The sequence below is a fragment of the Phocoena phocoena genome, chromosome 5 (genome assembly GCF_963924675.1).
Source record: "Phocoena phocoena chromosome 5, mPhoPho1.1, whole genome shotgun sequence".
In the NCBI taxonomy this organism is placed as follows: domain Eukaryota; kingdom Metazoa; phylum Chordata; class Mammalia; order Artiodactyla; family Phocoenidae; genus Phocoena; species Phocoena phocoena.
In genome coordinates this window covers 112,480,129-112,496,545 of record NC_089223.1, presented here as the reverse complement: position 1 = coordinate 112,496,545, position 16,417 = coordinate 112,480,129, and the positions used below count along the sequence as shown (strand labels likewise).

The window sequence follows — 16,417 nt, the reverse complement described above, 5'->3', positions numbered from 1 at the left end:
TATTACATTCAAATGGTAGTAACATGAAATTTAATTGGATTAATTTTACATAATTATTGCCTCGTGCTATTTACCTACCACCAGTGAGTAGTTCCAGATTATTTTTAGTGAATCTGTAGATTTTAGAAAATGATACTGAATATGATACTTCCATGAAAATCAATAAAGGGCGCTATTTAAGTGAGTTTTTAAAAGTTGAAAATTCCTGGTAAGCTACTTTTAGCAAAGCCAAGATCAGTTACATCAGAGTGGTTAAGAATATGGATTTTGGAATCTGACAACCTAAATTTGAATCCTAGATCTACCCTCAGTGTCTGGCATATTTGTAACTACTAAATTTTAGTTATAGTTTTTAATATCATTAATATCATCGTTATGTGGGAAAAGAATGAATGAAAATCTCTTCTGAAAGAGAAGTATAAAGTAAGAAGACTCACATCACAGAAGGAATAAGTTCATCTTTTCAATCCTTAACCCCAAATTCCATTTCACAAAACAATAAAACTCACAGTTCTAAGAATCGAATTCTAAGAGAAGAAGAAAGGATAGGGCAGCATTAAAACATGCAACCAATAAAACTACCCGTTTAGATAAAGGGGGTACTTGTTTAGTTAATGTGGGCAATGAGTTCTTATCTTCCCAACTGAAAGCAGACATGTTGTTATGTTTTACATTTGTTTGTTGGCTTTTCACCTAGAAACTTGATTTCTAAGTATGGTGGTTTTTATTGGAGCAATGATTAGCTAGGCAGCATAGAGATTAATAGCTACCAGAAAAGAAAAAAAGCTCACAGAGAGTTTTATGAGGAATTTTCACATCCCCCCAGAGCTACATATGTGGAGATATGACTATATGTCTGATTTCTGACAAGGTATTTGAGAACTTTAGCAATAGTATTTAAAAAAATTGCTCCTCTTTTTAAATATAGACCTGTATAGTTAAATTCATTCACTCTAAGTAATATTTATGAGCCTGAGATCTCTTTGAAATTAGACGTGTACGTTCTATAGTTCTATTGATATTAAACAAGAATTTATTGGGCTTCCCTGGTGGCGCAGTGGTTGAGAGTCCGCCTGCCGATGCAGGGGACACGGGTTCGTGCCCCGGTCCGGGAAGATCCCACATGCCGCGGAGCGGCTGGGCCCGTGAACCATGGCCGCTGAGCCTGTGTGTCCGGAGCCTGTGCTCCGCAATGGGAGAGGCCACAACAGTGAGAGGCCCGCGTACCACAAAAAAAAAAAAAAAAAAAAAAAAGAATTTATTGACATTTTCTTACAAAACTTAAGTCTCATTCTTCACTACACTGTAAGTTGCTGGTAGGGAGGAGTAGTATTTACACCGTTGATGACACTTCAGCACTGAGCACAGAACCCAGCACATATTTTATATCCAATAAACACTAAAGGAATGAATTAATGAAATGAATGGAAGAAAAAGCAGGTCAAGATAGCTAAAAGATGCAAGTTTGCCATCTAGTGGTCATCTGATAAAAATGTACATGCATAATTCCCAGAACATGCAAGAGGTAAAGTTGAGAGAAAACATGACTTCTAAGAACAAGTGTTTACCCAATCTTGCCACCAAAACCTTCACTTATCTGTGATGTGCACATTGTTTCAAAGATGCCAAATAAAGATATATGTACAGGTCCCCAATATGAAGATTTTCCTGGTATAACAAATCATATAGTAAGAAAAAGCCATTACGATTCAGCCATATATAGTGACTCAGAAATATAGTGCTAGGTGATGACAAGACTTGTTTTTCTACTATATAATTTATTGACACTATACTTTAAATCTTTAAAAATATTGTGGTACACTGGCCAAAGATTTTGCTTGAGAAAAGCAGTGCCATTCTCTCATCTAAATTCAGTCTCTGTCTTGTAGTTCATTAATAAATCATACTCCACTCTATTTAAAACTTCACATCAAACCAACTACCTCAATATCTGTCAACAGGGACTTGCTGTCAGCCTGAAGAACAAAATTCCTTTCTTTTTCCTTACATCTATCAAAAGAACCAAGTGTTCCAAAACTCTATATGCATCATTCCTAGCTTGGAGCATTTATTAGAACCTCATTCAGAATTTTCTATTTGTTGATTCATGATCTTATTGTCTCTCAGGAACATCTAAATGTTCTGCTGTCGGTCTACTTTTCTACTTTATGAAGAGAAATTAAAGAGCTGTTGTTCTTAGAGTTGATGCTTAAGGAGAAAAGTTAATAAACATATGCAAAGAGAAGAGCACTTTCAGCTGCGAGTTTCCTCTCAGGCCTCCTTTCAAGCTTTGCTCCAGCTGACTAGCACAAGAGCATTAGGACTCATTAACATCACGGTCCTCACTCTTCCAGAGATTCTCTGGCAAAGGCCAGTGATGATCACTGTTCTCTCCTAAAGAATCAGCAGTCATATTCCAAACAGCGAAAATAAAAAATGTTACATATATATTCTGTCAAGATACAGACACAGTTTCTCTCTTAAGCACATTCGATTTTCTTTTTGAATAAAAAATAATCCGAAATAGGAAGAAAAGCAGGATGAATTGTTCTCACTGGGAATGCATCTGACCCAGTCATGAGCGTAGCAGGGATCAGGGTCTTCCCAGAGTCTGGCGTGACCTCCAGGCTAAGATAAAAAGTTTGCTGTGGAGTGTCCTACCACTTTGCCAGCGGTAGGTGTCACACTCAACTACAGCAACAGGGCAGAGGAGCCAGAAAAAAAGAAGTCAGTCACAGAAAAAGGAACTAAGTATTATAAAATTACATTCACGCATTTTATATGGATTTATGTTGACTAAAGGAAGCTGAAATCCCTGTTACTAGTTGTGTAAATGCCTTTACATCTGCATACTTCAATGTATGCTCTACAATAAAAGAAGTTCAAAATCAAAAGCTCAAAACATTTTGTAAGTGAAAATGTCTGTGGCTTAAAAGCCACGACAAGGGAGCCGAAGCCGATGGGTTCCTTTCACTTACCGTGGTGGTGGTGGTGACCTCCTCGGTTACAACCTTCAGGGTGTCCACCACGGAGATGTAGCCCAGACGCTTAGCAATCGCCAAGGCAGTGTTGCCATTCTGAAGACAGAGTGAAAGAGAGAGTGAGAGCCGGGAGGGAGGACGGCGATGTGAGCCAATGAGCTCACCCGCGGCTCCACATGAGCCAGCATTTCCTTCCAAAACAGGCACAGCTTAGGAAAATCACTAGTTTTTACCATTACATCTGAATCTTCTTTGTAACTTCTTTAGACTATAGCCCAGGTCACCATGGTAACACAACAAGCTGCAGCTGCTTGCTCTTTCTAATAAGAAGCGCTCACGGCTTTAACCCTAAAGTTGTCAAACCCCTCTCCGAATCCTGTACTATGCTTAGGAAAGTAACTCTTGAACTGAGGATGAGGCCTCCGATGAAAACTATTCAAGTACCAAGTACACTCACTCCTCAACAGAGGTCAGGCCATCTGTTGCAGGTAAGATGTTACCACAGGGAGCACAGTAACATATTTAGCTGCAGCTGTGCAGAAGCTCACCGTGCAGCCAAAGCACACAAACAAGCAACGCAGGCTCCAGCAGCCACTGGGGATCCCGGTTTGTTAAACCGCTTAGTTTACAATTCAACGGCTCCACATCCCAAACAGCTTAGTCGGAGCCAGCGGCCTCGGAAACTGTGCTCCCTTAAGAAGGCCGGGCGGGAGGGGGCGGACTCCGCGCCCAGCCGAGAGCCAGCTGGAAGCCGAGCTCTTTCCAGCAGCCCGAGCGCAGGGCCCCCTCCCGGAGGAAAGACTGGGTCAGGCCGCGGCGCGCTCCCTCCCGGGACGAGCGCTCCCTCCCGGGACGAGCGCTCCCTCCCGGGACGAGCGCTCCCTCCCGGGACGAGCGCTCCCTCCCGGGACGAGCGCTCCCTCCCGGGACGAGCGCTCCCTCCCGGGACGAGCGCTCCCTCCCGGGACGAGCGCTCTCAGGGAAATCCCAGGCTGATTTCTGGAAATCCCAGGCTTTTCCGAGTGCGGAGGCTCATTTAAGGAGGCTGTATGGGGACTCAGCTCAGCCAAGCGGCCCCCCTGGAGGGGGATGGGGGCGGGGGCAAGGAAGGAGCTGCGCGGAAAGGGGCAGCCGGCGCCGCCTTACCGCGGTGGTGGCGTTGGGCTTGGCCCCGTGCGGCAGCAGGACGTTGATGATGTGCGTGTGGCCCTGCTGGGCGGCCTGGTGCAAAGGCGTGTAGCCGTTCTGCAGACGATGGTAGCGGCAGATCGAGCAGAGATTTGCAAAAGGAGGAGGAAAACTAGGTTAGCCTTTATTTTGAATTTCTTAGTCTTATTTACAACCAAACCGTCACGGATGCCTGCGTCTTTGGAGCACAGTATCACCAGCAGCCCATTTTCTCAGCAGCAAAACTCCCCCCCCCACACACACCTTATCGTCTGCTAAACAGAGAGGCTGGCTTATGAAGTAGCAAGATTAACAGACTCCAAATCATAACTAGAGTTATATTTTCACCAATTAGCATTTGAGTTAGCATTAAAAATGTGTATGCTGAGAGAAGATTTATGAGAAAGAGCACTGTCACAGTGATTTCTTCCCTAGGAAAAAGGAATGGTCAAGTGTTTAACTGAAGCTTCGGAGGACCATACAAACAGCTGCTTGTTCATCGAGACTTCCTTCATCATTAACCTCTGGGCTAGCTTTAAGAATTCTAAGCCAATGAAAATAAATCTAAACCTTATATTCCTTTCAGAGAACAGCTCAGTCAAAGACGTACGCACTTAAGAGAAGATTTCATTGGAAGCTGAGTGGCCCACTTTCAATTAAATAATGTTTTTTAAAAGTAGGTTCTTTTTAACATTCTAGTCTAAACTTTCACTCCAATGAAAGTTCTGTAATCCGTGATTTGTGAGGAATTGCTGTTGAGGTTAGTGGGACGCCAATCTTGCTCAAAACTCTAGTGGGTGGTGGGTATGGTACAGGTTGGTCACATATACACATTAATTAAACTGCATTTGAATCTTTGGAGGCACAGCAAAACATTAATAGCTATTGTGTATTAAGCATCCATTTTACGCCAGATATTAGACCTTATATTTATTGTCTCTTTTTTTTTTTTTTGCGGTACGCGGGCTTCTCACTGTTGTGGCCTCTCCCGTTGCAGAGCACAGGCTCCGGACGCGCAGGCTCAGCGGCCATGGCTCACGGGCCCAGCCGCTCCACGGCATGTGGGATCCTCCCGGACCGGGGCACGAACCCGTGTCTCTTGCATTGGCAGGCGGACTCTCAACCACTGCGCCACCAGGGAAGCCCCATTGTCTCTTTTAATCTTTATTACCATTCTGAAAATGAGAGTGCTTGGTACACAGGTATTTTATAAATAATAGATGCCTAAATGAGGGCATGAACAAATGACTGAATAAATGAATAATTTTCTCCCCATTTCAGAGATGATGAAACTGAAAATAACAAGGTTAAGTAATTTCTTCACAGTCATTCTAGGTTCAGATCCTATGTAGAAGAGCATGATAGACAATGACTACTAGATTACTTTTTTATTGTCTACCTGCCTCACCCCCAATAAAATTTCATCTATGTATGTCAAACCCAAGTGTCCTGGGCACAAAGCCCTGAATAGTAGTCCTGGGTTATATGTTCCCTATATGAGTATATGTTCCCTATATCTAGTGTCACTGCCTCCTCATGACCAACAGGCACATTTGCTTCTCCTGTCTACATGAAGTGTCTGACTCTGTGCTGTTAAAAAGAAAACCACAGGCCCAAGATGGAGTCACTTATGCTAAGCCACACCACCATATTGGGGCTTAATACCTAACCTAATTGAAATTTAGTCTTAACCAGGCAGTCAAGAATTTTCTAGTCAATACCAATCAGGTAATACGTTCATTCCCCAAAGGAAGATGAAGTAATCTGCCACATAGACCTTTTCTGTCCCCCATAGGTAGGTTACCTATGCCTGAAATAATCATTTTTCTTTATGATTTGCTTGTCCTGCCTTTAATAATCTTTCCCTTTTGGTAGCCCTTTGGAGCTCCCCTCTACTCACAGAAGGATGCTGCCTAATTCATGAATCATTCAATAAAGCTAATTAGAGCCTTAAAATTTAGTCAGATGAATTTTGGTTTTTTAACAGATTTGGTGGCAGCAGTGTGAACCAAAGTGAAGTTCTGATGGCATTTTGGGACAACAAGAAACACAGTCGTGATACCTGCAAACTCCTATCTGAGTCCACTGTCTTTCTCTCCATTTCTGGGGGCTGTTGGTAAGTTCCTCTCAGTTTGAGCTCTGCTCTTTTTGTGTTGAACTCCAGATCTAACTGGCTTTCCAGTTGGTTCCCAATTTGTTTGGAATCACTAGTTCCAAGCTGGGTACTTCTGGTAGTCCTGACCACAATTTCCTATTTGATTGGAAACCCCAGCTTATGGTTCTGTCCCTAGATTCCATGTTGGGAACTGCTAGCTACAGTTCCCCATTTGTTTGGAATCAGTCCACAGACCCTATTTGTTGGGGTCTGCTGGTTCAGTTCTTCACCTCAGTCTCAGGTTCCAAGTTGGGAATTGTTGGTAGTGTACCAGGGCCTTTTTCTTGGCCAGGCTGCAGTATTTGGTATTTACTGTACTTAATTCTGCAGTGTTAAGGTACCCATACTTGTCTGTCCTGTTTTGTGTAGATAAAGCCTAGCTAAAAGAGATGGGATCTTTAATTTCTAAGAGTCAAGTGCACCACCTTCTGGCACAACTGCCTGTTTTATGTCTAAGAACTATAATCGCAGAAGCTATAGATGTCTACAAAAATGTCAAAATCTTACTGTGTCCTGAGAGTTTTACCTGGTAACTATCATGTTGGGGACCCCCAAATATGACCAGACAGAAATGTGGGTGGCACTCCATTTGTGGCAAAATATGGCTGGACAGAAATGTGAGTTGAACCCCATATGAAGCTAGGGTCCTACCGAACTGCTGCCAGCCCTCAGGGAAATTACAGTGGCCATTATGAGGAACATTCCAATTAGATAAAATCTTTTAAGAAGTGAACTTAAGGGCTTCCCTGGTGGTGCAGTGGTTGGGGGTCCACCTGCCGATGCAGGGGACACGGGTTCATGCCCCGGTCCGGGAAGATCCCACACGCCGTGGAGCGGCTGGGCCCGTGAGCCATGGCCACTGAGCCTGCGCGTCCGGAGCCTGTGCTCTGCAACGGGAGAGGCCACAGCAGGGAGAGGCCCACGTACCGCATAAAAAAAAAAAAGAAGTGAACTTAAAAGCAAGGGATACATATTTTAATTGGTATGCAAAAGCCTCCAAAAGGGTTCAAAATTTCAAAATAGCTCCACTGAAAGTTCTGTTGCAAAAAGCTAAGAAAAAATTAAAGATATAAGAGGTTCCTAAAACAAAAGACTGTAAGACTGACATCACTCCAGTGGTCTCCTCTTTCCTCCTTTACTTAAGTATTCATTCTAGTAATCCTGTCTGAATTGTCTTTTCCACTCTAAAGAGAACAGGAGACTGTAAACAAAAGCCCACCATGTTAATGGCCTTACAGACACCCCCATGCCTATCTTCGAAGGAGGGCCCCCATATGGACACCTCTCAGAGTTGATGAGACTTTGAGGGATCTTCTGGTAAACTGCTACACTATGCCCTTAGCCAAGAAAAGCTAAAATTGAAGTGAATAAAAAACAGGAGCCTGCAGAGGGGATCCAGGGAAAAATGGCAGAAGCCAGAGAAAGGTAAGAATTCTTACCAAACCCAGTTCTACTGAACCTGTCCATAATGCCCAGGTGAAAGAGGAAAATAAAATTTCAACTTGTCCCTTCCTTTCCAAATACAGATCCATTAGTTATTGATCCTTTCTCTCCCAGGGATAGCCATTGCCTTCTTGCTTGTTTTGCTTGATGCCCTAAGTACCTGGCTTGGCTTTCTGCCTGCCTGGGACATGCAAGTTGTCAGTTCTTTCTTTTGCTTGCCTTTGGGTGACTCTAGATCTTGTGAATATAATATCTTTTGCACCCTTTTGGGGGACACCTCGAGTCCAAGAGTTTGTTCAATATTACCAGAAATATCCATTGTTTGCCCTGGCTGAAAACTGACAAGATATCTGAAAGGATTTAATAACTTTATAACCAGAGGTTTGGCCAAATTGGAAGCTGATATTCAGAGCCTGACAGATTAAAAAAAATTTTTTTTGGCCATCTTCTCTAAGCTAAATGTAACCAGAGAGAAACACTCCAACATAGGTAGAGGGGTATGTCAGTCCATTAGCATCCAGGCTCCAACCCAGTTCTTTAAGGAATTGAGAACAACTGTCCTTATCTTAAAAGTCTTTGCAAAGCTATAAGTATAGCTCTAGAGAACTGCAGGAAAAGAAAAAGGAGGTGGGGAAGGGGACTTTAAAAAAAATACAAATTGCTAAAGCAGCACTCTTGCCCAAAAATCTAGTTCAAGGAAAATTTTTAAATGAAAACTTTAAGATCTCTGTTTATGTCTGTCTGTATGCTCATGTGTGTCTATATATGTGTTGTAGGTGTGTGGCATGTTTCTACCTTTGAATGGTATTGCTAAAGTTAATTTGTAAAAGAGCTCCATTTAACTGGCTTAAACAAGCAAGCCTTTTACAAATTTAGGATTCAAACTAACCCAAATGCTTTTCAAGTTCACATGATCTGCGATAATGTTTGGTAAATAAAGGCTAGTTTAAGTTTGATGGTTTAATGAAAATAGATATGCCTTTAGAGTTAATAACATTGAATATAATGCAGACAAAACTTTTTATTCTACCTGGGCTTATTAGTCAAATAAATTCATGTTATCTCTTGCAAAATTTGTCAGCCAGAAAAATAACCTAGAACATTAACAGACTTTGTCTAATGTCTCATGAGGTTTTTGTGGGTGGTCTAAACATAATTATTGAAAACAAGTAAATTAAAAGGGTGTAAGTGAGAGAAAAGTTTCTAGATGAACTTTTTCATACTTACCCCAAATCTTTCTAGTATCCTGAAACCTTAAAGTTTTGCTAAGTTGAATTAAATGATGGATAGTCATTGAATATCCAGACCATTTCCAAATAGGATAAAATATTGAAACATTTATTACTGGGCATAGGTTTATCCACTTTTTGCTTCCTTTCACAAAGGAATTAAAGATATTTGGGTCTATTAGCAAACATCTTTTGTGCCATTGTGAGAAGCATTTTTCCAGAAATTATAAAAAGTATTTATAAGTCTGCCAGTAAACAGAATGCTGATATAAATGACAGTTTATAATGCTTACTTCTTAGTTTTCACTAGAAATTAAAGGCTACTAAGAGTTAAATATTCTTATATGTGCAGTTAGTTAAGCCTACTAGAAATAATAAGGAAAAGGAATTTTACATGTGGTCAGGACTAGATTAGTAGAATGAATTTAGTTAAGTAAATAAGTTTGAATATCAAAAGTTGGCTGGTGCAAAATTGGAATTTGGTTTTTTCTCTGTGAGAAGGTCAACATTTTTTGTTTTCTATAAGTCTGTTCTTGAAAATAAGAGATTACGAAAGGTTTTTCTTTAAGTAATCTGCCTAGAAAAAACAAAGATATTATATCTTGTCAAAATAATCACCTATGTTCTCATTATCAGGTCATTGATTACTTAAATAAACCTAGTCCTCTAGATATTAAAAGAGCTAAGTTTTGCTCAGAACTATGTAACCTTCAATGTCTACCTAGGAAATCTTTGTTATTTTGATTAAATAGGTAACTAAGTATTGTTTCACAATGACCTATGACCCTATTTGATCAAGTTATAAAATCTTCTGATATTTTTGACAAACTTCCCCAAAATCAAATTCTAAATGAAGTCTTTTTGACCTTAAACTAACATGGAAATTTTCCAGAGGGCCCCTGGAATGTTTCAAAAGATTTGTTCTCTCTCCTTATAAAAAGGGAGATGCTTATTTGGTATTAATTATGCTTATTTGGTATGTTAAATTACATGGGAAGCATGTAAGAAGTAATACAAACCTTCTTTATGTTGTGTTTATTACAGGTATATAAGTATTTCATAAATTGTGTGAAATTCCTGGAAATTTGATATGTCCTAATTCCAGTTATTATCTAAATATGTTGTATGTCACAGAAATAACTAAATATGCTTGTTAATTCCATCAGGTCTTTAATAATGGACATTTTTTAAGTCTTCTGTCATTTGCAGAGAGCTATTGTTTTACTCTGACACTTTGCAAAAGTCTTCTGGCAAAAGTATTTCATCTTCAGAAAAATTCAAGAAAATAACTTTTTGACAAGTGCAGGCTTCTGATAACTTGAAGATCATAAAACTGAATTGGTAAGCATAAAGCCTGCCTTTGGATATTCTTGGAAGGGATTATACCAAGTCCCCTTTACTATTCAGATGACAGCGAAACTTCAACAATTCAAGCCTTGGGTACATATTTCACTGTTAACAAAGACTCCAGCTGACATCTGGTCCCATCCAAATGCTGGAGACCTCCAAATTAAACTGACTAGGAAGAGAAGTAGCTGACATCAAGGTAGACTGCTTCTTCCCAAGACACCAGATCACGACTTCATGCTTTAACTAAACGTGAAACCCTCTCTTCTCCTTTCCTTTACTCCAGCATTGGCCTGGAAAGATAACACCACCATTCATATCTCCCAGGCCATTGCTAAGAGAAGTAACCTTTCAGACTGCTGGATTTGTCATCAAAAACTTGGATCTGTCCATGAGGCTAGAGACCCCTGGTATGTTTCCCTGTCTCTTATTAATACCCCAAATTTGGGAAACTTTGTGTCCATGTTCTATGCAAAGAAAGGGATACAAGGCAAGAATAACCAGAGTGCAACTGCCTACACGGTCCACAGACCCTTAATACCAGGAGGCATGCATGATTCCAAATTAACTCTCTTTGACAGATCCCTACATCCCTGATTAGGAGTAAATGTTAATGAGGAACCTCTCTTTAACTTTTGAAGATGTTCCAGATTCTGTTGCGAAGATAAGAGCTGCCCAAGAAAGGTCCTTAGACTCTGTGGCTAAAGTTATTCTTGATAATAGGATAGCCCTTGATTCTGTTTGAGCTGAGCAAGAGTGTGTGTTGCAGCCAACACCCCCCGCTGCACTTGGATTAACACTTCTGGGGAAGTTGAAACAATTACATAAAATCACTGAGCAAGCCACTTGGCTTTAAAAAGGTGACTCCTTCAATGAGGTCTTGATTTCAATTGATTTCGGTCTTGGGCACCGTGGCTCAGAAGTGCACTCCAAACATTGGGAATTATCCTGCTTATAATAATTATAATAATCTCCCTCGTGCATCGTGTTCTGGCAAAAGCTTTAAATACCTGTTCACAGCCACTAACCACAAAGCAAATGATCTCCCTAAGACTGGAACATCAGGAAAGGAACGAAGAGAATAACCAATTTAAAGATTGTGAACCTGAAGCTATAATCTTTGAATATCACAGGGGTAGAAGAAACATCATAACCTATGGATACCACCAAAGGGATGATAAAAACCATGAGAACTTCAGAGAGGTAGCTGAGCGTGAGGCTAATGCCTTAAAGTTTGATCACTTCTTTCAGTTAAGCTGAAAGTCTGATCAAAAGGGGGGAACTGTTAAAAAGAAAAGCCATAGGCCAAAAAATGGAGTCACTTGTGCTAGGCCACACCATGAAACCGGGGCTTAATACCTAACCTAACTGAAGCTTCAACCTCGCCAGAAATGTAGTCTTAATTGGTCAGTCAGGAATTTTCTGGTCAGCACCAAGAACGTAATCTGTCACGTGGGCCCTCACCATCCCCAAAACGAAGAGGTAACCTGCCACTTAGACCCCTTCTGTCCCCCATACGTAGGATACCTAGGTCCGAAATAATCTTTTTTCTTTATGACTTCCTTGTTCTGCCTTTTAAAACCTTTCCCGTTTTGCAGTCCTTTGGAACTCCTCTCTAGTTGCTAGATAGATGCTGCTGATTCATGAATCATTCAATAAAGCCAATTAGATCTTTAAAATTTACTTAATTGATTTTTTTAAAACAATGCATAGGGTGCCACAGGATTCCTTCTATGCTTTCACTCTGGCCTTTCCATCCATGGGGATGTACCATATGTGTGACAGTCTATTTGTCTGACTACCCCCAGTCTGGAATGTCATCAGCTTTGCCTTGTCTGTTATGTATCCCTACAATGGAATGACCCCAGGAAACCTGGAAATATAAATCAATTACAAGGACTCTGGGAAACTTATAGCTACTGCAAGGACTCTGCTCTCAAGTCAAGTTATCCATGGATATTTCAGGAGCATAAAGTAAGTAATATTTCTTTTCCTAAAAAAATTACTCCTTTCCACTGTGTTTATAAAGATTATACCAAAGTTTTATAAAATTTCCCAAATTTTTATACCAAGTGATGAATGTTTGAAGAGTAAACGAAATACGTATGTTTTTATTTTCATAGCAACAAAACAATTTTTTAGTAACTATGGTTACATATGGGATGTGAGGAAGAAAACATGATTCCTCCTCCAAAAATGTCATTTTCTGTGAAAAAATTCTGAAGTATTTATTAAAAGAATGTCCTTTGAGGTATGTATCTGTCCACTCCCCTGAAGATATATGAAAAGATATATTACTTCCAAAAGCAGGTAAAATCTACATAGTTCACTTTTTTAAAATCTGAAAAGTTAAAATGAGATTTTTCTCTCAACCAAATGTCCATTTGAATGCAGATGAAACCCAGGGGAGGTAAACGATGTTATATAGACAACATGTCTGGCTTTTAAATATCCTAACAATTTCAACAAATACTTAACAAAAAAATATGGTAAACGTTTTCAAGTTCTGACAAAATCTCATTGCATTGCTGCATTTATGCCTTTCCAGAGAATACCTGGATTCCAACAAGAAAGTCTTTCCAGCAATACTTATATGTGAACTGACTCAGCAAAAAGGTATCACACGCTAAAGCCTGAGAATTCATATGGAAGCTTTTAAATAAGTCTCAAGTGCAATTTCATGAAAACTCAAGAACTGCTCAGAAACTAGGCAATAGCTATTCTTGTTAGAGTCAGATTAGAAGTTTTGAATCTCAAACGTTATTAATATTATCAATAATTTAAAAAATAACTTTATTTTTAATTCAGTTACAAATACGCTTATGTATAGGCATGCTTTTGTTTCTACTTCAAAGAGGATATAAAAAACTGAGTTCCAAAACTTATGTTTCTAATTAGTAGCATCTTTTTTTTCTTAACATCTTTATGGAGTATAATTGCTTTACAGTACTGTGTTAGTTTCTGCTGTACAACACAGTGAACCAGCTATACATACACATATATCCCGATATCCCCTCCCTCTTGCGTCTCCCTCCCTATCCCACCCCTCTAGGTGGTCACACAGCACTGAGCTGATCTCCCTGTGCTATGCAGCTGCTTCCCACTAGCTATCTGTTTTACGTTTGGTAGTGTATATATATGTCCATGCCACTCTCTCACTTTATCACAGCTTACCCTTCCCCCTCCCCATATTCTCAAGTCCATTCTCTAGTAGGTCTGTGTCTTTATTCCTGTCCCACCCCTAGGTTCTTCATGACCTTTTTTTTTTTTTCCTTAGATTCCATATATATGTGTTAGCATACGGTATTTGTTTTTCTCTTTCTGACTTACTTCACTCTGTATAACAGACTCTAGGTCCATCCACCTCACTACAAATAACTCAATTTTGTTTCTTTTTATGGCTGAGTAATATTCCATTGTGTATATGTGCCACATCTTCTTTATCCATTCATCTGTTGATGGACACTTAGGTTGCTTCCATGTCCTGGTTATTGTAAATAGAGCTGCAATGAACATTTTGGTACATGACTCTCTTTCAATTATGGTTTTCTCAGGGTATATGCCCAGTAGTGGGATTGCTGGGTCATATGGTAGTTCTATTTGTAGTTTTTTAAGGAACCTCCATACTGTTCTCCATAGTGGCTGTACCTATTCACATTCCCACCAGCAGTGCAAGAGTGTTCCCTTTTCTCCACACCCTCTCCAGCATTTATTGTTTCTAGATTTTTTGATGATGGCTATTCTGACCCGTGTGAGATGATATCTCATTGTAGTTTTGATTTGCATTTCTCTAATGATTAATGATGTTGAGCATTCTTTCATGTGTTTGTTGGCAATCTGCATATCTTCTTTGGAGAAATGTCTATTTAGGTCTCCTGTCCATTTTTGGATTGGGTTGTTTGTTTTTTTGTTATTGAACTGCATGAGCTGCTTGTAAATTTTGGAGATTAATCCTTTGTCAGTTGCTTCATTTGCAAATATTTTCTCCCATTCTGAGGGGTGTCTTTTGGTCTTGTTTATGGTTTCCTTTGCTGTGCGAAAGCTTTTAAGTTTCATTAGGTCCCACTTGTTTATTCTTGTTTTTATATCCATTTCTCTAGGAGGTGGGTCAAAAAGGATCTTGCTGTGATTTATGTCATAGAGTGTTCTGCCTATGTTTTCCTCTACGTTGATAGTGTCCAGCCTTACATTTAGGTCTTTAATCCATTTTGAGTTTATTTTTGTGTATGGAGTATGGGAGTGTTCTAATTTCATACTTTTACATGTACCTGTCCAGTTTTCCCAGCACCACTTATTGAAGAGACTGTCTTTTCTCCACTGTATATTCTTGCCTCCTTTATCAAAGATAAGGTGACCATATGTGCGTGGGTTTATCTCTGGGCTTTCTATCCTGTTCCATTGATCTATGTTTCTGTTTTTGTGCCAGTACCATACTGTCTTGATTAGTGTAGCTTTGTAGTATAGTCTGAAGTCAGGGAGCCTGATTCCTCCAGCTCCATTTTTCGTTCTCAAGATTGCTTTGGCCATTTGGGGTCTTTTGTGTTTCCATACAAATTGTGAAATTTTTTGTTCTAGTTCTGTGAAAAATACCAGTGGTAGTTTGATAGGGATTGCATTGAATCTGTAGATTGCTGTGGGTAGTTGAGTCATTTTCACAATGTTGATTCTTCCAGTCCAAGAACATGGTATATCTCTCCATCTATTTGTATCATCTTTAATTTCTTTTATCAGTGTCTTATAATTTTCTGCATACAGGTCTTTTGTCTGCTTAGGTAGGTTTATTCCTAGATATTTTATTCTTTTTGTTGCAATCGTAAATGAGAGTGTTTTCTTAATTTCACTTTCAGATTTATCATCATTTGTGTATAGTAATACCAGAGATTTCTGTGCATTAACTTTGTATCCTTCTACTTTACCAAATTCATTGATTAGCTCTAGTAGTTTTCTGGTGGCATCTTTAGGATTCTCTATGTATAGTATCATGTCACCTGAAAACAGTGACAGCTTTACTTCTTCTTTTCCGATTTGGTTTCCTTTTATTTCTTTTTCTTCTCTGATGACTGTGGCTAAAACGTCCAAAACTATATTGAATAATAGTGGTGCGAGTGGGCAACCTGGTCTTGTTCCTGACCTTAGTGGAAATGGTTTCAGTTTTTCACCATTGAGGATGATGTTGGCTGTGGGTTTGTCATATATGCCCTTTATTATGTTGAGGAAAGTTCCCTCTATGCCTACTTTCTGCAGGTTTTTTTTTTTTTATCATAAATGGGTGTTGAATTTTGTTGAAAGCTTTCTCTGCATCTATTGAGATGATCATATGGTTTTTCTCCTGCAATTTTTTAATATGGTGTATCACATTGATTGATTTGCACATATTGAAGAATCCTTGCAATCCTGTTTTGTGATTGCTTGTGATTGCTCTGTTCATATCTTCTATTTCTTCCTGGTTCAGTCTCAGCAGGTTGTGCATTTCTGTGAATTTGTCCATTTCTTCCAGGTTGTCCATTTTATTGGCATAGAGTTGCTTGTAGTAATCTCTCGTGATCCTTTGTATTTCTGCAGTGTCAGTTGTTACTTCTCCTTTTTCATTTCTAATTCTACTGATTTGAGTCTTCTCCCTTTTTTTTCATGATGAGTCTGGCTAATGGTTTATAAATTTTGTTTATCTTCTCAAAGAACCAGCTTTTAGTTTTATTGATCTTTGCTATCGTTTCCTTCATTTCTTTTCCATTTATTTCTGATCTGATCTTTATGATTTCTTTCCTTCTGCTGACTTTGGGGTTTTTTTATTCTTCTTTCTCTAATTGCTTTAGGTGAAATGTTAGGTTGTTTATTTGAGATGTTTCCTGTTTCTTAAGGTAGGATTGTATTGCTATAAACTTCCCTCTTAGAACTGCTTTTGCTGCGTCCCATAGGTTTTGGGTCGTCGTGTTTTCATTGTCATTTGTTTCTAGATATTTTTTGATTTCCTCTTTGATTTCTTCAGTGATCTCTTGGTTATTAAGTAGTGTATTGTTTAGCCTCCATGTGTTTGTATTTTTTACAGATCTTTTCCTATAATTGATATCTAGTCTAATAGCGTTGTGGTCGGAAAA

General features: G+C 39.4%; 1 protein-coding gene across 2 annotated transcripts in view; it reads right to left on the bottom strand.

Moving 5' to 3' along the window:
- The window catches only part of ANK2 (ankyrin 2), a 240,546-nt gene that overhangs the window by 83,326 nt on the left and 140,803 nt on the right, over positions 1–16,417 (bottom strand). For both annotated transcript variants that reach the window (XM_065877734.1, XM_065877735.1), the window contains 2 exons: positions 4,128–4,226; positions 2,979–3,077 (listed from right to left, as the gene is read on the bottom strand). In XM_065877734.1, the coding sequence (XP_065733806.1) occupies positions 2,979–3,077; positions 4,128–4,226 (198 nt within the window). The remainder of the gene's footprint in view (positions 1–2,978; positions 3,078–4,127; positions 4,227–16,417) is intronic.